The 19,870-nt window shown below is 52.6% G+C and overlaps 1 protein-coding gene across 8 annotated transcripts in view; it reads right to left on the reverse strand.

Annotated features, from left to right (window-relative positions):
* Positions 1 to 1,388: 1,388 nt before the first annotated feature.
* Positions 1,389 to 19,870, reverse strand: part of FRMD4A (FERM domain containing 4A) — a 362,715-nt gene continuing 344,233 nt past the window's right edge. For 6 of the 8 annotated variants that reach the window (XM_048062551.2, XM_048062552.2, XM_048062549.2 and 3 more), the window contains exons 16-23: positions 18,142 to 18,264; positions 14,927 to 15,155; positions 13,697 to 13,753; positions 13,230 to 13,467; positions 12,715 to 12,879; positions 10,139 to 10,998; positions 8,253 to 8,349; positions 1,389 to 5,095 (exon numbers count right to left, since the gene is read on the reverse strand). In XM_048062551.2, the coding sequence (XP_047918508.1) occupies positions 4,993 to 5,095; positions 8,253 to 8,349; positions 10,139 to 10,998; positions 12,715 to 12,879; positions 13,230 to 13,467; positions 13,697 to 13,753; positions 14,927 to 15,155; positions 18,142 to 18,264 (1,872 nt within the window). In that variant the 3' untranslated portion in view covers positions 1,389 to 4,992. Of the gene's footprint in view, positions 5,096 to 6,586; positions 6,659 to 8,252; positions 8,350 to 10,138; positions 10,999 to 12,714; positions 12,880 to 13,229; positions 13,468 to 13,696; positions 13,754 to 14,926; positions 15,156 to 18,141; positions 18,265 to 19,870 lie in introns of all 8 variants that reach the window. The other 2 variants (XM_048062550.2, XM_048062546.2) reach the window with 1 other exon arrangement.

Raw genomic sequence — 19,870 nt, forward strand, 5'->3', positions numbered from 1 at the left:
AGAGCTATTTAATGGTACCCCGAGCACCGGTTTGAACGGGGATGCGCCTCCTGTAGGGACGGGACTTGGGGTTTGGAACGTTTTGGGCTAATCGGGTTTAAAGAATGCGATTTGAGCAGCGTGTCTCCTCGCTGCCAGTCCCTGAAGTAGAGCCTCCTTCCTCGCACGGACCCCGTGGCGGAAGAGCTTCATCCCCTCGCAATTTGCGGAATGGCTCTGCGCGGGGAACCAAGAAACCCGAGAGCACTTTCTCACGGCGTAGCTGTGTAAGAGCTTCCAGCTGTCTGGCACGTGAGAGCCAGCTCCCATCCCCGGGGGATCGCGGAGGGGAGCGCTGTTATGGCAACTGCTTTTCGTCGCTGCTTTGAGGCTCCGTGCAGCTGCAGTGCCCCAAATTACAGCGACCGGACCGTGCTCTAACAGCTAATAGCGCCTTTTAACCAACCAGCCAACCCAAACCCAAAAGCCTAAGGATGAGCGGGTGCGGTGCAGCTGTCAAACCGTCGGACAGTTGTTGTGGGGACGGCGTGTTTCAGTTTAGAGGCTTGGATTTGTCCCTCTGGACTTCTCCAGATGTTTATTTCTGATAATTCTCGCGTTAGGCGGAAATAATTCTGCTGAATCCGATGACTCGCAGCCTGGGGATGAAGTCATGCGTTCACCATAGAAATGTCAGGAGTGTTTTTAGGACTTTTTTACTGCCCCTGGTTGTGCGTTACGGCTCCCCACCCCTTCCCACAGCTGGAAGGGGCTGCGCGATACCGCGCGCTCCCAGCGTATGGGGTTTCTGCCTTGTGTCCCTGTTACCCTGCCTGGTGGTAGTTACGTGCCTGTAGTGCCTCGTTTGCTATTTGTAATGCCAGAAGGGCTCTCAGGATGGTGTTTGTGGGATCAAATATAGTGTATGCGGGGTCTGTGCTGCCGGTTGCCATCTTCATTAGGGCCAGGCTTGCCCGAACAATGAGCTTGGTTGAAACTGAAGTCGTTTAGCTTGTGATGCTGCTGAGAAAGGTTACAAAGCGAGGCCTGCATTGCTTGACCCGCTTCCTTTTGGGTTTCGTGACCTGTTCCCCCCCACTCCCCCTCCCTCGGTAAGGTAACCCCGCCGGGAAGCGAGGTGCCGGCGTTCGGGCCCGTCCCGTAGCCCCTCGGCATCTCCTGGGAACGGGGAGCTTCCACCACGGCCCCTCGCTGCCTGGCACCCTGCTCCACGCCCCTCTTCCAGCGTTAATTTTGGTTATTCCCAGTTAACGCGTCCATCCCCGGAGCCCAGCGCGCGAGGGAGCGCTTCGGGTACAGCCAGCAGGGGTCTGCTGAGCCCCGAATCCCAGGGGGTCTCTACCAGGGCCGGCTTTTTGGGGGAAAAGGAAGGATCACGGCGCCAAGGATCATTTTGAAAATGCTTTAATAAGGAAGTGTTGACAACACCGTTTTGCAAAATGTAAAGGTAACTATACAAATTCTTAATACAAAAAGAATAAATTAAAAGCAGATCTTCTTTAATTCTGCAACTTTTTCTACAACATACATATTTTGTCCTTGATTACAATTGAACGGAATCCAGTAAAATCATTTTACATGCTCTAAAGTCAGTTTCAGGAGAGACCTAATTTTTTTCTTTTTTTTTTTCTTTTTCCTTTTTTTTAAACTAGAGAGTCCATTTTACACAACTCGTAATAAAACTATTGACATTAATATATATGTAAAACTTTACACCTAGTTAACTAAGCAGTAACTGGTCATCTGATAGCACCTGAATGGGGTCGGCTATGCCTGAAACTAAAACTAAGACAGAGTGAAAACAAATCGGACTGCTTCAACATTTCCAACACGCGACTGCATATAATAGCATTTAAAAATAAACCCTGCCTCGCAGCAGAGCCCGGCGCACGGACGTGCTCCGGGCTGCTGGCTAAGCAGGGGGAGCTTCGGACGTGTAGACTAAGAAATTGTGGCTTTATGTCGGATGGAGCCTGGAAAAATAATAATAAAAAAAAAAAGGTAAAGGAGGGGTTAAGTTGGTAGTCAAGTGCTTGTATATAATAGCTATGTATATACCCCTCCGTGTTATACTTAAATATGTTAATCCCATATGATTAACATTTTATGTACATTTGTGTTTAATTGAATTGAGCTAAACAGTAAAACCTGTTTTACTTAATCTGTCTTTACTACCAGACTGGCTGCTCACGTGTGCCTTGATTGCAAAACAGAAAAGCAGAACACAAAGCTAAACTCAGTCCGTTTCTAGAAAGCTTTTTCTCTACTCGAGCCTGTTTGCAATTCAGGCTAACCATTTATTTTGTGATTTATTTTTTTTTTCCTAATTTCAGGGCTGCCACCTTTTAACCTTTGCTGCAAAACTGCGGATCTGGGCTTGGAGGAATGAGTGTTTCTTCCTGTGGTGCCCAGAGGCCTCGTAGTGCCGCTGTTGTTGAATTCTTTTTAATTAAAAGAAGGTACACAGAAAAAAAAAAAAAAAAACAAAAAACCAAAACCCGAAACCACTTACCAGGGAAATTAAAAAGAAAACAGACAGTTGCTCGGAGCCCCTCAAAATCTGTGGGCTAAATTACCTGCTGCTGCTTAATTTGGTCCTCATTTAATCCTTTCGCTTTAGCTCCAGAATCTTATCAGCGCATGCCAGCAATCAGCACGATCTCCCATCCAGCTCAAAATCCAATTAGGAGCTCGCAATAATTCCCGTGCTAAAGACCCCAAAGCACAGAGAGATGTTAAAATAAAAACAGCGTTTTGTTCAAGCATCCGGGTAAGGGGTGCGATCTCACCGCCGTCTGCTGGATCTTTGTGCAGGTCGGGGAACACGAGGCTTGCGTGGCTACCTTTAAAAACCTCTTGCCAGTTTTAAAAAGTAATTATTCTAATTATTTTTTTTTTCAGAGGGATAAGTCACTTATGCTTCATGTGTGGACATTAACGAGCTTCCTTCCTGGCTCTGGCACAGGCTTCCCTGGACAAACAGCTCAGGTTTTTCTGCCCAGCCCGGCGGGGCCCCTCCTGCGCCTTACAAGCGGTGCCAGGCAGCAGCCCGGCCGGCGAGGGCCGAGGACCGAAGCCCGCGTTTCTTACATGTATTGGAGAAAGGAATCAGCACGAGCAGCTCGCGTGAGTTTTTTTAGAAACCCCATCGCCTTGCCAAATCTAATTAGGAAGAACCCATTCGCTTTTAAAGCCTGGAATGCAGTTTTCCAGCAAGCTCAATACCAAAAGGTGTGGCAGCCCCCGAGTCGTGGGGTTTCGTTTTAAACTTCTCGCCCTCCTCGTGTCTGGTAGACGCTGTTGTTACTCTTGGAACACGCGCGCACACACACTCGCACTTCTGTGTTGTTTTTTTTTAATTTTTAAACTAAAGCTAACTTCAGTTTCTGCTTTTCACGAAGTAACCCCCCTCCAGCCATTTCTTTAATGCCTTTCCCATAGGAAATCATCGTTTGCACGCACCAACGGGGGCAGGGACCTCCCCCCATCTAGTGGCAATAAAAACAGCATAGCACCGCAGTGAAGGCTAGACGTGCCAGCTTCGACATCCACCGAGACAGAGATTGTGCACTTGTTCATTACAAAAGTGTCTTTGAGGCCTTTTAAAGTTCCATGGCTTGACGTGTATAAAGCATTGCTCAAAAGTGTGTGTAAACTTGCAGCTTCTTCCATGCCTCTCGCGTCCGATTTCCTTCTGGTAGCAGGAGGCAGCTCCCGCCGGTGCCCAACACCTCCTTTCCTTCCTTCCCTTCCTCGGGGCCGCTTCTTTCCGCGGGGAAATATCGGCCTCGTCCGCTGCTTGCTGAGCCCCGCTGCTGCTCCCCTGCTTCCCGACGGACCAGCTCGCCTGCCTGGTGCTGAGCCCTTTGCTACACTGGTGCTAACGAAGGAAAGAGAATCGCAACGGGTACGGCGCCGCCGCGTCGATTAGCTCGCGATGTGCTTTCCCTTTGATTCGCCAGTAACGCTTTTGTGCGGAGATCGATTAGGATTTATTGGCTGTGTCTGCTTGGAGAAAGGTTTTTGGCAATTTTGATCTTCACCAGAGTATTAAAAAAAAAACTAAAAAATCAACCCCAACCCCAACCTCTCTACGCGTTGGTAAGCAATCAGTGCCAGCCACAGAGCTGTGCCGAGTAGCAGTACTTGCCTCTGCTTTAATTAATGCCTCTGTAAACCTCGTTTGTCCGCTTTAATTGTAGCTCGTAGATGCTGTGGTACCAGCCCAGACCTCCAGCGTGTCTTCAGCACATTGGGTTCTGTTACTGCTGTTGAGATGGGCTCAAAGCAACCAAGGAAATGCTCTTCTACAGGAGGTGCTCGTGTCTGGCGTCGAGTTGAATGAGGTGCTCCCGGAGCAAGACCCTGCTGAACAAACTCACCCTGTTGATGTCGGTTCGGCGATCTTGGGCAGTGCAGATCCGACTGCGAGCCTCCGATGCGGCTTTGAAGTGTCGGGCTTTTACTTTTTCATTAAAAGGAGCTTTACTTTTTCATTAAAAGAATTTTCAAGGAGTATTTCTCAGCCTCTGTCCCGTTTTGTGTTGAACTCCCCCCCCCCCCCCCCCCCCCGTTGAAACTGATGCTCTGTTGGCTTCGGATCGCAGGTCATGGACATCTTACTACTGGTACGTGCCACAGAACAGTAGGATTTGACGGAAACCTCGACAGGCTCCCATCGTTTCAAAGGAGAAAAAACAGCTTTTAAATCGCCGCCTGACTGCTGAGATGGCTGCTCAACGCATCCGCTGCCCTGCGGGCTTCCCTGCGGGAAGGGACGTGCAGCCGTCTGGCAAGGGGACGCGCCGCCGTCCGCCGCGGTCGCGGTGGATGTCTCGGGGCCAAGTGTTACCGAAATGTCGAATTGCATCGTGAGAAAAGTGCTTAAGAGTTGAAGCTGGTGCTGGGTGACAGTGCAGCTGGGTAAGGCAAATGAGAGGCAGTGAGGTGATCTCAGAATGGCATTGATGTGATTCGCTTGAGGTCAGGGGTTCACACTAGAGTCCCAGGCTTGGCTTTTTCCTGTCCATACCACTGGACGTCTGCTAATTCTGGATAGAGGGGAGAATCCAGGAAACAGCTATCATTGTAGCTCCTGCGGGAGAAAGGAAACGCAGTTAGGACAGCAAGGGCTCCCGGGAAGCTCAACCGTGGGCAGAAAGCATTGGGCTGCGGGCGGGGGGGGAGCCCCGCAGCGCTCTGCAGGCCCCCAGAGCCCGTGTTTGGGGTGGAGGCTCCGCGTCGCCCGGCAGCCCCGCAGTTACGGGGCAGGAACAGCAAAACCAGGTGGCGAGGGAGAGGCGTGCTGTGGGAAGGCCCACGTTTTGCCCACAGGTAGCCCAGTCCTCCTCTCGCGGCACCTCTCTTGACAAGCTACGGTTCTGTTTGCCGCGTGGGTTTTTGGTTGCTCGCACAGAGCCAGTGAGAGGCTTCAGGGGACTGCGCTCTTTATCTTAAGACTCGGATCAAGGTCAGCTCCCGGCTTAGGCTGCGGAGCTCCCTGCCAGGAGAAAACCCAGAGGTCAAAATCTTGTCGAGATTCTGAAAAGCGATTGCTGTAATTGCATAATACCCAGAATCGATATCTCTCTCTCTCTCTCTCTCATGGCTTGATTTGAGGCAACTTCTGAATTAAGAGATTGGTTTGGGGCTAGGCGTGGGAGATGCATTTTCTGCTTCCCGTGGGCTTCTCCCTTCCTCCTCTGCTCTCTCCCCACCCCGCAGGACTGATCTCGCGGCGATGCAGTCCGGCAGGTCCTGCCTCTCTGTCCTGGTTTCCACCTGGTTTCCCTGGGACTGACGGCTGGGAGGAACCTGAGCAAGGGCAGTCCGTGCTGCCTGCTAAAGAGCCTTTTGTTTCCCGGCTCTGTGCCGGAGGTCTACGGGTTATCTCTAGAAAGCCGGCCTCGAAACGCTCGGCAGATGCCAGCTGTGAATGGTTGCAGATTCAAATGAGAGCGTCAGACTGCAGTGACTGCAGTTTAATTAAAACAGAATAACTCTGAGGGGTTTTTGTTCCCTCCACCCTTCCCCCTCTGTCTTCCCACAGGAACCGGGCCAGGGTTCCTCCTCGCTCCGTGAAGCCTCCCTGCTGCTGACAGCCTTTCCCCTCGCAGCTCTCCTCTGCGGCAGGGACAGAGGAGAAAAGGGCAGCCGGTGCCAGGCTGGAGCGCTGCTGGCAGCTCCGTCCTGGTCACCCGTGCTCGTCTCCCCCCCACGCTGCTCCCAGAGCCTCCCCACGCCGCTCTGAAACGTCCCCGGCCGTGAATTTGTCCCCGTTGCCTGCTGCCTGTGCCTGTTCAGCCCCCGCTGCTGGCCCGCGGCCCGTCGGGGGAAAGGAAGAAGCCCTCTTTCACCAGGGAAAGCACAACGGCCACAAACTTGCTGAAGAGGCGCAGGCAGGGCTCCGAGACGCTTTCAAGTTGTTCTTCCGAGAGCTGAAGGAAGCTTTGTTGCCAAACAAACAGGCACACAATTAAAAAAGCCGCTTCTCGGGGGCAGCGGGGGGCCGGTTATTTGCATTGTACTGGTGGAACACGGGCTGCAAGGCAGAGGGATGAAAGAACAAAACATTCCCTTACTATACCTCTATTCATCAGTACTTTGGTGGGTTGGAGACTGAGACTCATCCATAGTGGGTGAGTTGTCTGTTGCTTCTCTGAACAAAGGAGAGCGAAAAAAAGGAGGAAAGAGGAGAGAGGAAATGTTAAAGAAAAGAAGTGACACAGACATTGTTACGAGCTTATTAATCCAGCGGGGAAACAAGCTGGTGAATCATCTTCAGAAAAAAGAGTTAGTGACACAAAAACATGTCAGGGAGAACTGTAAATCTTTTAATTGGTGCTGGGAGGGAACAACCTGTTCCTGTGGGGGGGGGAGGTTGCGTTGTGCTTCTCATGGCAAGCTGTATCTGCTCCTGCCATATTTATCCATATGTTTTGGGAGTTATGCTCCGGCGTGAAACAAGCACTAATTTGTCTCCAATTCTTTCTGCACCGGTTGTTGGTGCAGAGCCTAAGCTATAAATCCTGGTAACTTCACGTTCACCAGCTAAGACTGGCTCGATGGTGTTCTGCTGGGAGAGATGGGGAGCAGGAGTTCTCCTGAAGGGGAAAATGAGAAAAGTTGGGATTTTCGAAACAGATTTCTCAGCTGGCTGCTAGCCAGTTTCACTCCTGATCATTTGCCATGGAGATATTCAGAAGAATTAGGATTGGGATGGAGACAGAGACTGAGTCTAGATTCAAACCCTTAGCAGGGGAAATTTCGGTGTACAGTCAAGGTAGCTGCCATTTTGCTGATCTTGTGCTCCCTTGACTTTTTGTGAAATGGGACCTAGAAAATTCTCTGCTTCTGAAGCTGGGAGCAAACGCAGAGACCACGTGAGGCTGGATGTCGGCTGTGTGAATTTAAAATTCAAAGAAGGCCTGAAGGGTTTGTGGTTACAGCTCTCCTCATCTCCATTTTAAAAGTGCAGTCACGGGCAGTGCTGGAATAAGACCAGAGGGCAAACTTGGCCGCAGGTGGCCAAAGAAATTAAACAGGTGAGGTTTTCTTCAGTGGCTGCGCAGTGAAATGTTTGCGGAGTTAACTCTGTTGGTCCCCAGCCACAACTCAGGGGATCCTACCTGTTTTCCTGTGCCAGGGCCTGTAGTATTTTGAGGATTTTAGCCTGAAACTTTCTCTTGGATCTCACCAAACTCAACTGAGTTGCAAAAAATCGGGGACATGCTGAGTTAGACAGGATCTGGAAATGATCTGTATTTCATGTGACAGGACAGAATCGCAGGAGATTGCTAGAGAATACCCACGGGAGCTCGCAAAAGGCTTGTTGTTTGCTCCTCGAACTCCTCGCCTCGCACGGAGGAGCCAAAGAACCCAGTTCCCAAATTTACGTGAGGAATGGCTACCCGCATGCAGTGACTCACTCATGCTTTGGTGCCGCGCATTACGTTAGTGGTGGCAGAAAAAAAAAAGATGAACTTAATCGTCATTAAGTCACGCTGCTGGGGAGAACCTAGCAGAAAAACGTGGTTGCTGCATGCGCAAACAGGGCAGGCGCCTCGCCGTGCCTTTAGAGCAAAGGTCTTGGTCGGAAGGAGAGCATGGGTGGACCACCGGGCGTAGGAAAAAGTGTGTCCGTGCTCTCCCTTTGCTTGCGTTTGGGGAGGTTTTTTCCTGAGGCTCACAGGATTTGGGGCTTCCTGCAGTGAAGGAGGTGAGTCCCCAAAGCCAGCCCCCCGGACACTCACCCAGTCTGCCACGCAAGGATGTGGTGGGGACTGCCCGGTGGCGTGGCTGCTAGCTCGCTCGATGGTGTCGAACTCCTCTGGCTGTGAGGTAAGGCAGCTGGAAAACAACCACAGGGTGGAGAAAAAAGAAGCGGTGAGGTGAGGGTGCGAGGGTCAGAGCGCTTCAGAGCAGCGGGAACACGTCCAGCTGGGAGTAAACGCGGCCCGGGAGTCAGAACCCAGCCAGCGAAGTGCGGCAGGGGAGCAGCCCGCCCGGAGCTGCTGCGGTGTGTGTGTGTCACGGGCCGGATCCACCTGCAGCGCGGCAGGCATGCTGCTTCACAGGGCCTGACTGCAAGCTGCACCCTCCCGAGCCCTGCCCTGCCGGTGGGAGCCTGGACGAGTACCTGGCTGGATGTGCGAAGGAGGAAGGCAGCTATGAAGAGTCCCAAACCTAAAATTGCGTCCCACAGGGCCTTCGTGATAAAGTAATACGTGGCTTTGCCGCCCCTGCCACTAGGGGACCAGAGGAAGGCTGAGCTGACTTTAGTAAGCTAGAAGCAGGCTGGACTAAAAAGCTAACAGTTGTTCTCAGGGAGTTTGCTCAGCGAGGGTCTAGCAAGGAAATCCACCTGGCCAATCTTCTCAAGTCCATGCAGTGCTCGCCCTCCAAATCTGGAAGCATAATCCTCTTTGAAAGGACAGCGCGAAGTCCAGCAGACCTCACCCCCCTGGAGCTGACCAGCCGAACGATGGATGTTTCTGCCTGGCACCCCCCTCCTGTGCTGTTCATTTTCTTAGCTGCTGCCAAAGGGCGCTTTTAAACAAATTTTCCTCTGCTCCCCGCAGCCGGCAGCCCCCGAGGGCAGCATCCTCCCCTAGTTTTAGCAGGGAACCGATTTGGGATGCACAACCTGCCTGTACTGGCGACCGGTCACAGCAAGCCGCGGTTCCTGAGCTCACCTGCCCCCGTGCTGCCCAGGCACCACGTTTAGGTTTGAAGACCCAGCTGGGTGGGGGAATTTTATTTGTCTTGTCCCCCCGGACCCTCCCACGATCCTTTCTGGATTCCCTGACCGAACCGGTACGGCTCCCACAGCTAAGCCAAGCAAAGCTCTGCGGCGTGCACGTCTTTTCTGCTGCTGGCTGGAACAGAAGTGCCAATTAATCAAAGGGAAGGGAGACAGCTTTTCACGCTGAGACACAGGGTGGTGGTTCCAGCAGCTGCTGGTGGCGTGAGGAGCGTGGCATTAAACCTTCTCCGGCATTCTGGAGTCTGGGGCAAGCACAAAAACCTATCGGGGCGGTGCGGTGGTCACCACGAAGCAGGTGCAAAGCTCAGGAGTCAGGAGGCCAAGTGCCAGCACACGGGACCGATGCCCTGGTCTGCTCCAAGGGGCAGCTGAGGCTTGGGCAGCGGTGTCAGGCACGGGGCAAGGAAGGGACAGGCACGGCACAGACTCCGATCAACCAGCTCTCCCATCCCCACCGGGCTGGGTTCAAGTTTTTGGCACGTCCTTGGTCTACCCAAACGGGATTGTGCGCCAGTGACCGATGGCCGGCAAATATTTAACCTTGGCCTGTTTCATAACACCCAGTGGTGTCTGCAAGTCCCCGACTCGGACTGTCCCGCTGTTTAATATTAACAGCGCAGAGAGGTGCAGAGCTCTGTGTGTGACAGAGGGGTAAATTACCGCACAAACTGAGCGCTCTGAATTTCAGGACGCTATCGGCACAGCTACTGGAGTCTCACGGGAAAGCAAAACAGCAGCAGAGCACAGCGATGCCATCAGGCAAACGTTTTTGTGGCGGGCAGAGGGCCTGGGATGCTCCCCACCTAACTTTTACCCTTCCCCACGCCTTGTTTCTCACGCCACCCGCCGGCCTTGCCCACGAGGGGCTCTCACCTGACGTTGCTTTACACATCTGAGGCATTCTCGTGACCCTGCTGTGCGCCACAAAGGTGCTTTGCGAAGACGTGCTGTACTGGGAGCTGCTGTCCGAGGACGTGGAGCTCGTGTGCGAGAGGCGGCTGTGCTCCTTGTGGGAGGCCGTGGAGCGCTGGTACCAGAGCCGCAGCTCGTCCGACACGGCAGTCCTACCCGAGCCCTTCTCGTGGCCCTCCCTGCCCAGAGACGGAGTCCTTATGATTTGGGAGCGGGACGGGGTGAGCCGCACGGAGTCCGCTTCGTCCCCGTGCCAGTTCTCCTTGAACATCCCCCCCGCCGTGTAGGAGTTGGAGGTTTTGAATTGTGCTTTCACGCTGTAGTGTCCCTCCTGGTCGTTCTCCAGGCTGCGCACCACCACGGGGGTGGAGCTGCCCTCGATGTACAGGGGGTACTCCTTGATCCTGTACTGGGAAGAGGGTTGGCTCTGGCTGTGCAGGTAGACCCGGTGGTGCCCCGTGCCATTCCTCGCGGCCAGGTTGGGCATGCTCCCCGAATTGGAAGAGACCAGGTTGCCCGCCGATTTGTGCCTTTGCCTCTGGCGCTCTCTGGCCTTCGACGGGGAGTCCTCTGCCAGGGTGGAGTAGTTGGGGTTCATCTGAGCAGGGTAGTAGTGCTCGGAGCTGGAGTGGCTGGTGCAGGACGAGCAGTCGTCCATGGGGTCGGAGCCGTTACTGCTACGAGTCCTTGGGGTGTAGAAATCGGGGCTCCCTGTCTCGTTTTCCGAGCCGAGGAGCTTGCCTTGTGACTCCAAACTGGAGCTCCGGTGTCTAAAGTGCTGAGCTAGGCTGTGCAGTCTGGTCGGGCTGATGTCTACTGACCTGCAGGGACCAGGAGAACGTTCAGGATGGTAAATCACGAGGACAAAACGCTCCCTCTCCCCTTCTACACACAAATCTGGCCTCACTAGCAAGGCAGCACTGAAAACTTGGACCTTTTCAGGGGCCGCTGGCTGCAGAACAAATGCTTCCCTGCTGTGGGGTTGGGGCAGTTAGGTCCAGCTCCTGCTCCTGCCCTGTCTCCCTGGTGGTGGCATTCCCTCTGCAGCACCATGTGGGACACAAACCCTTCCCAAACCCAATTCCTCGGTGGCTTCCCGTGCTGGGGAAGACCCCGTCTGAGGCCCTGGTGACCTCAAGCCCCTGGCTTTGCTGGTGTGAACCAGCAGAGCCGTTTGAATCAGCGCCATCCTGGTGTGTGAATCCACCGGGTGCTTCTCCCATTAGTGACAGACAGACAGACTGGCCGTACTTAGCCCAAAACGCAGCAATTGTGGCCTTTGGAAACGTCACCTTTGTGAAACAGCTGGGTTTTGCTGGGGCCCAGCCATGGGTAACATACATAAGACTGTCAGCGGCTGACAGCCCTTCAAGCATCCGCCCCGAATCGCAGATTTACAGGGCTTGATCCGCGGCCAAGTCCGGGTGGTCTCTATTCATCCCGGCTGCTCGGAGAGCTGCAGCCACCCGCTTGAGGAGCAGGAACACCGCCCTCGGACAAGTCACCCCCCCCCCCAAACGACAGACGGCCAAGGCTGGGGCACACAGCTCGTGAAAGAGCCCCAGACTGAGCGAGGGTTGTTCCGAGCACCCAGACAGCCCCCACCCGGTCAAGGTCACTTCTCAAGCGCTGTGCCAGGCTCGTTTCTCATGCAGCTCAGCTCCGGCGTTAACAAACATTGTGCTCTTGACAGGCACTTTCAGCCAAAACCTTGTAACGAACGCAACCCAGGGCCTCGATGCCTTGTGTCGTTTCTGCCCGGTCTGACGTGCTGGCATTGCTCCTGATTTATGCCGGGCTAAGCGATGTTAGCAGCACCCCTCAGGGCAGGACAGCTAACAGCACGCAGCTTTGGCTCGGCTCTGCTTCTCTGTTTGTGGGATTTGCCACGGGAGCAAGACAACAATGAAGCTGAACAGTTTCTGCTAAAAATCAGTCAAACTGGGCCATGCATATCAAATCACCTCCCTTATGCTGAGATTTTAAGTCTTCCCTCTGTCAGCCCTTGGCTTACGCCACTACCACCTGGATCCTCGAGTGTACAGACCTTGGGATTGCTTTGTACAGCCTCTTTCCCCCGTGAGATCATACACACGTGCAAACATTTTACATGCCACCGTGAGAGAGAATTAACGCTACCCAACGTTTTGTATGGGAAAGGAAGCAATGTGTTATCTCCAGCTGGATCCATGAAGGAATTTACTGCGGTTAGCAGTAGCATCGCATCCCTTCTAGAAGTTGAGCCATATGGGGTTTGTAGGGCAGCAACTGGGATGAAACGTCCCAGCAGAAGAAAAGCTTCATTACTCTGAGGGGGAGATGAGGGGCAGGATCATGTGTATCTGAAGGGATTTCAGGATCTCAGCTCAGGAGAGATTTCCTGCTGGTAACAGTACTTGAGCCTCTGGTGTGAAAAGGACTGGTTTGTGTCCTTTCCTGAACTGGGAATTAATGGATACCCTGGGGGCAGGATAAAGCAAAGAATGGTTATTTCAGGGCAAGCAAGGTGAGAGCATTGTGGTGCCGGGAGGACTTACCGCGTGGAGTGGACGTAGTGCGGACTGCGTACCCGTAGGTCCGGCGTCGAGGGCATGCTGGACTGGGAGTTCCAGTGGGGAAGGCTCCGGATGGGGCTGTTCTGCAGGGAGCTGCTCCCTCCTGCCTCAGCACAGCTCCCGGTGCTGGGGAACCGCTTGTGACTGCTGCAAAGCAAGCACCCGGCTTCAGTTCCTGGGCTGTGATTCGGGGAAAGGGCTCCCTGCCTCATTTGGGGTCTCAGGCACGTGCCTGCGATCTCCTGGGGTGAGTGGGAGTGGGGTCAGGTGCTGCCCTGAGTCACGTCCCACAGCCCTGAGACAATCCACTGTCCTTCCTTCCTAATTACTTCTTTAAAACAGCAAGATAGCAGGCAGCACTCATGTGACTGCAGCCTACTTTTTATGACGTGTTAGCCAAAAAAGCCCAAAAGTCTCCTTTTGGTGAGGGATGGTTTTGTGAGGACATCTCCAAAAGGAGATGTCTGTGTGACGGGGACAGGAGGCAACTGGCTCACCTGGAATGACCGTGGGAGGAGCGTTTCTTGACCTTCTCGTAGGGTTCGTCCAAAGATGACTCGCTCCACATCTTGGGCTTGATGGGGGACTTGTCGTAGTCGTTGCGGTGGTAATGCATCTGGCGGAGGCCTTCCAGCGACTGCGGAGGAGGCGGCCTGTTGTGCAAGGGTGGCCGGGGCGGGAGTCCTTTGTGCGGGGACTGGAGAGGGGAGATTGTGCTGGTGACCTGAGAATCCTCTGTGGAGAGAAGAAGGGGAAGGGGTGATGGCTGTGTGGCACGTTCAGTTCCAGCAGTACTTTACGGGGCAGCATGATGCCTTGCTCTCAGGCTAGAGCGGTTTTGGGACTGGGAAGTTTGGGTGGATCATTACACAGAACAGCTCCTCCATTTGGAGTATCCATCAGGAATTCACACATCCCTCCCCATTTCCTTCCTGCCCTTTAGAACACAGAGCAGCCAACATACCGTCCTCGAGAACAAGGGCATCCGAGAGGGAGCTGTCCTCACTGGCAATGTTTCCTTCTGAGGAGAAGAAAAGAAAGATGGTCAGAGGGTCATGAGAATCGCAGGGTGAACTGCACCGTCATCTCCCACTGACTCTTAGCCTTAAGCACTCACCCACATCTTCCTCCTCTCGCAGCCATAAGGCAAGAAGGTTCCTATAAATAACTGGCTCAGCCCACGCTCGTCTCAGAGGGCAGAGCTACAGGGCAGGTCTCTCAGCAGCAGACTGCCGTTCGAGGAGCTGCTAACTCTTTTCAATTAACGGGGATTAAGACTGAGTCACAACAGAGAGCTGAGATTCCCCAGAGGATGTAAAACGGCAACGGGACATTAGCCAGATTGATATCTGCTGAAGATCTCGGGCCTTAAGACTCTGGGTTCCATCTCTGCCTTTCTAAAACCATCATCCTGTTGCGAACTGAAGGCACCAATTTTGTGTGATCTGGGGGAAACGCTTCCTGAGCATCCTCTGTAGCAGCAGATGGAGAAGCTCTCGTGTCCTTGGCATGCATCTTTGGGCTGCCCCCCCCATCCGCATCCTGTCTGTTATCCCTGACTGCAGTGCAGCTTGGTACCCAGGTCACAAATACAGCAGCTCTAATCTCAGTTCCTGCTACAAAGGCACGGAAAAAAACCTCCGCAAGTCAAAGGGAAAGGGCAAAATCAGCAAGGGAGAAAGAACCACAGCAGCAAGTTAATGGATTTCACGAAAAACCAATCAACAACCCAGTAAACCATGAAGTGCCCTGAGAATTATATTGTAAAAAAGGAAAAAGAAAAAAGTATTTGAGCACAGCAATGACAGTGCTACCACTTTGATTTTACAGATGCCTTTCAGCTAGAGAGCTCACCCCAATCTGCTACCACTAATTACATTTGTACTGCACCGCTCTGGAGGAGACGTTAACAGAGCGATTTTATAGGGGAACAAAGGAGTCACGGTCTGCTTTCGGGAGATGTGTATAATCCACAGCGTGACACTGCCTCTTGTGCCGTGAACCAGCACATCCTGAACGCAGTCTGGGCACCCACCTGACAGCACGCCGCTATGGGAAAGGACAGCCCGACTGCCAGCACCCCTGGAGCCCTCCAGACACGGGGGGGGGAAGAGGAAAGAAGGGAAATCCGTGCCTCAAACAGGAGATCAAGGCAGAGCCTTTGGTGGTGCTGCGGGTGCTGAGCCTGACTTACCGTCTATGATCAAGGAGGCTCTCTGGGTCGGCTTCTTGCCGGATTTGATGCGATACTCGTTAATGGCGTTCTCGATCTCCTGCAGTTTCTTCAGCGCATTCAGGTAGGACGTCTTCCTCTGTTTCTTCAGCTTTTTGCTGACGTTCGGGTCGCTCGCCAGGCGCCGGGCAGCCTCCGTGATCTGCGACTGAATGGCAAACTCCCTCTCCAGGCGCTCCAGCTCTGCCTCCTGGGAAAACGTAAGCAGATTTTGGGCTGCCACCAAACCCTCCTGGCTTGGCTGTTGGGAAGCTCCCCCTGAATACGGCCAAGGAAAGCACCCACCATCGTGCTGCTCCCCACATCTCAGGGCTTCCCTAAGCGTACCCACGAGAATGGGGTGACCCCACAAGGACAGTGCGTGTGCTTCAGCCCCGACCCTGCCACGCTGCTTGGCACGCTTCAGAGGTGCTCTACCATTGACTCATCCATCCTCTTACATCCACCTTATGGGAGTTTCTGCCTCCTGCCCGCTCCTTCTCCCTTTCCTAGCTCCATATTTAAGCCTTGCTTGATAACAGAGCTATGCATAGCTGCTAAGCTACAACTTTAACCTTCTCGACAGGCTTGGCACCCACTGACCCGTCTGGGTTAAAAAAAAAAAAAGAAAAAAGTGAAGATGGGCTAATTCCTCCCTGGTGTATGGCTGCTAAAATCTGGGGAGAGCGGGAGCTGAGGTAATTATGGGCTGCTGTAACTGATTGCCCCAGAAAATTGTCTCCTCCACTTACAAGCCAGGAGGGGGATTTCAGAGCAATCGGCGTCTAACAGCAGGCTGCCTGTGTGCCAAAAGGGGCTTGTGTATCCAACGCCGGTCGATACAGTCTTAAATGCAAACAGGTGTCCCCTGGAAGCTACCTACTGCTTTGTAGTCACGCTCCAAAGCCCAAGGACCTAGGTCAATAAATGCCAAGGCAGAAACTGGTTTGGCTTGGCCTGCACCGGGACCCCAAGCTGTGATCTTCAAAGGCACTCGCTATCTGTAGTGAATTTGGCTGCCTTGCCCAGCTCCACGGAGCTTTTGGCGTTGGTCTGCTCGAAAGGGGAACACAATACATCGCAAAACAGGGCAAAAAAAAGCCAAATCCTTTTTCTTCTAGTGAGCTGTGGGTGTTCAGATTGCCTATCAGACACGTATTCACGGAGATCCTCGTTACGCAAATTCAAGCCCTTTCTCTTAGCAGTAGCATATGCTGCAAGGACGGATGCTGAGGGAATTAATCAGATTGAAATCATTCTCTCAAGTTTTTATTCAGGGCTTCTGGCTTGCAAAAAGCTCTTTGCTGTCAGGGGTGAGTCAGCATTGCCTTGAAACTACAGTTATCGTTTCGGAAAGACTGAACCCACCCCCATCTTTTTAACAGATCCCTTTTTGCACTGCAGACTTTATAAGCTCTACCAACGCCGAGCTTAATTAAAAGTGAATTTGAGGAAGGGAGTTTCAAGGCCTGGAGCCTGGTTCGCTGCCTTCTGGCAAAATCCTTCCTGGGGCCAGGAATTACGGACCTGGTGGAGGTGATCACCAAGAAATGCAGTAGAAGTCTACTCTGCAGTTCATGCTCTGACAAAGCTCTTACTGAAGTTACTGAGAGTTTGGTGTGAGCTGTCATTTCAGCCCTTCATAGATTCATTTCTAAATCACTCAGAATATCTTAGAAATGATGTCTTAATTTTCTTCCCAGCCATAATTGTCTCTTTTCATCCAGCGAAGCCCCTATAAATAAAGCCTTAGGAGATGAGGGCTATCATCTACCTTCAGATGGAAGTGCCTTGCTTCAGGTCCTTGTCACAGTTGGTAATTTCAGTCCTGGATTTATGGAACTGGGGAAGAATTTCACCCTTGTTTTAAATTGAGTTTCCAGTGTTTGCACTTGCTGAAAAGCACACGAAAATCAACACTGGCCTCTCTAAACGTTCTCAAACCGGCAGCCAAATAAACACAGCCCAACATTATTCTTCGAGAACAGAAATTTATGCTTTTCAACACAGTCCTAAAGTTTGACAGATGAAAAAGGGGATAGAGGGAAGCTGAGTCAGCGTGTTTGGATTGCTGTTGCCAAAAGGCAGAGTGCCTGCAGTGGGGAGGAGCTGCTTTACCTTCGTGCTCTTCCCGCTGCTCAACCCAGCCTCGCAGAGGAGTGAGGAGATCCCTCACCCAGTGGCCCCAAAAGCTGCCTCGTAACAGTAAAGACGTGGGGAAGCTGGGGATCAGGTTGTAACAGAGCAGCCAACAGACTGCAGGGCTTTTAGGAGTAACTCAGCTACGCCGTGCCTCCCTTTGAAAAGCTTAATTAAATGTGCTAGTTCATGAATATTTGACTTCGGAGGAATTCCTCTCCCAGGCTCCATTGAGAACAAAACTGAAGAGCTCCAGCTGTTTATTTTTTTCAGCCGAAGGAAAACGCCAACAAAACGACAAACAGTTAATTCCCTGGCTGAACCGAGCCTTACACCACGCGGTCACACCAGCTTCAGCCTCTCCTCTTACAAAAATAAAAAGGAAACTCAAAACTGGAATACGCACAAGTGTCTTGAGACAAATGCGTCTCTGCAGACAATGGCTTTTCTGTGAATCCGGTCCCGCCTCCCAGCTGCTGCAGGCCTGTTTTCACAGCCACGGTTCAGGGCACTGACCCAGCACATTGTGGGAGCAAGGGAAAAGAACAAACACTCCCTGGCAAACTCAGCAAAACATCATTCCAGCTCCCCATAGGTAGGGACGAAGGCTCTTTTGTTTAAGGACCAGGGAGCAAAATGCTTTCATTCTGCTGCTGCGGGACTACGATGGGTAACTGCAACGCTTTTCCTCCCTGTTAGGGGAGATCTGAATTGGGATCAGAAAGCAAGTTGCTGTTTGTGACAACAACACGGGGCAGCAGCAGGGCTCGGATGGCTCGGGGGGCTCCTGATGTGCTCCCAGTTGATCACCCTGGCTGTTCCTGTTACCCCTAGTACAGCCAGGGCTGAGCCTGGAGGGTTTGAGCTTTATTCTGAGCCTGGCCTAAGACAAGCAAGCCTCTCTCTGCTTAATTTTTTCTGATGGGAACTAAAAAAGGCACCGTGACCAACTGCAGTCATTTACAACAAGAATATTATGGCTGCTCCGTGATGCACAGCGGGTGTCGCAGAGACCCTGGCTGGGGACACGGGGCTGGAAGGGAAGGACGAAGCCTCACCTCTCCCTTTGGCAGGATTTTCTGCTCATCCAGCTTAAAGGCAGTTCCTATTCTTCTCCTTACAATAGGTGGCTCCTCCCCGGGATCCAGGGGGTATTCTCGTGGCAGCTTCCCCGTGAGCTCCTGCAAGCAGAAAACACCGTAAGTGACCCGGGAGATGCTGCAGCGGAGTCCTGTCGGTGCAAAGCACCCCACAGCTCTTCAACCGTGGCTGTAAAATGACAGATCCAGCCCAGCCAGCTGATAAACATACAGGAGAGCACCCAACCCTGCGGTCCAGGATCTAATGCTGAGGGTGGGGAAGTGTTTTTCTTTAACCTGTGCATGAATACGGATTTTGTGGCCTGCCCAGTGCAGGTTTGTAGGTGGTGCCCATCCCTAGGGCGTCGGGGCCCGAGGCTGAGCAGATCGCAGCACGCACGCTTTCATCTCCGCTGCAGGGCTAGCAGGAAAAGAAGAGCTGCTCGCTGCTGGACTGCTCCTGGAAGGGGGATGAGCACACCTGAGAGCAGGACGCATGCCTGCTGCATCAGAAAGCCCCACTGGCAACAGCTGTGCAGGTTATGACCTGCACAGGAAAACCATTCCCACCTGATTCGCGGTGTGCTCGAGAGGAACGCAGTGAAAAGAGTCGCTGAAAGCGGTGCCTGGTGCCTCGCTGCCTGCCTGATAACACCTCGTGTGTCAGAAGCAGGCCCAGGTGATGTCAGGGGCAGCTTTGGAGGGATATTAGGTGATGCTTTGTCAGACTGATGGGGTCACTTGCAAAGGTTTGCTCAAAACCTGAAGCAAACCCCACTGAGGAATATCTGGAACACGGGAAGCAGCGAGCACCGATATCAATGTTAAATCTGCTTTTTTTAAAATTTTTTATTTTTTTTCCTGGATTGCACAGTACAGCCACACACATCGGAATTAAAGGCATTCAAATGCCTACAAAAAAAAAAGGCAGGAGCCTCGCGAGGAGAACAGCCTGACTCCTTGTACTCCAAACTCTCCCCATGAAGGACAAAAGGCCTTTGTGTTCTTTAGCATCAGCCTTGAGAGGATCCAGCTGGCAGAGTAACCTAAATCATCTGAATCCCAAAGAGCAGCGGCTGACCTTACTGTGAGCGCCGAGCTCAGGCCCCTGCCTGCCCTGGCCTCTCCCCCACTCCTTAATGGGGTTTTTCTTTCTGCTCTCGGGTCACTAGGAAACAAGGACCTGGCCTTTGCAGATCTTTCCTCACAGCAGTTCCGAGCAAAACTGGGTTTGCAGCACTGCTCCGGGCCAATGTGCAGAGCCCCTTTTGGGAGAGGCACTGTTGCGACACCTCATGTGTCCCGTCCTGGGTTGTCTTTCCGGCCCTGTGGGGTTACTTCAGCTTTTCTTCTGCATCATGTTCCCTCTGGTGTGCCGGGGCTCTAGGCACTGCATCAAGACACAGCTTCATGTATCCCTCTCTGAGGGAAGCAAGGATATTTTCTTTATAACCCCGGAGGTAATACCAAGCATGGCAGCAGGGAAAGAGTTAACATCTCCCATAAAAAGCTCAGGACTGGAGCAGAACAAAATGAATGCAGGCTACCAGGCTGCCTCCATAAGCTGCAAAGTATTCACAGGCACAGGCCTGAAATGTAATCTAAATTAATAAGTAACCGGAGTGCTGATGGCCTGAAGTAACCTGATGCCACTTCTAGGAATGGCTCTGGCCATGCTTATTTGATTATGCCCCCACTTTTAACCCTT

Source organism: Anser cygnoides, chromosome 1 (assembly GCF_040182565.1).
Source record: "Anser cygnoides isolate HZ-2024a breed goose chromosome 1, Taihu_goose_T2T_genome, whole genome shotgun sequence".
Taxonomy (NCBI): domain Eukaryota; kingdom Metazoa; phylum Chordata; class Aves; order Anseriformes; family Anatidae; genus Anser; species Anser cygnoides.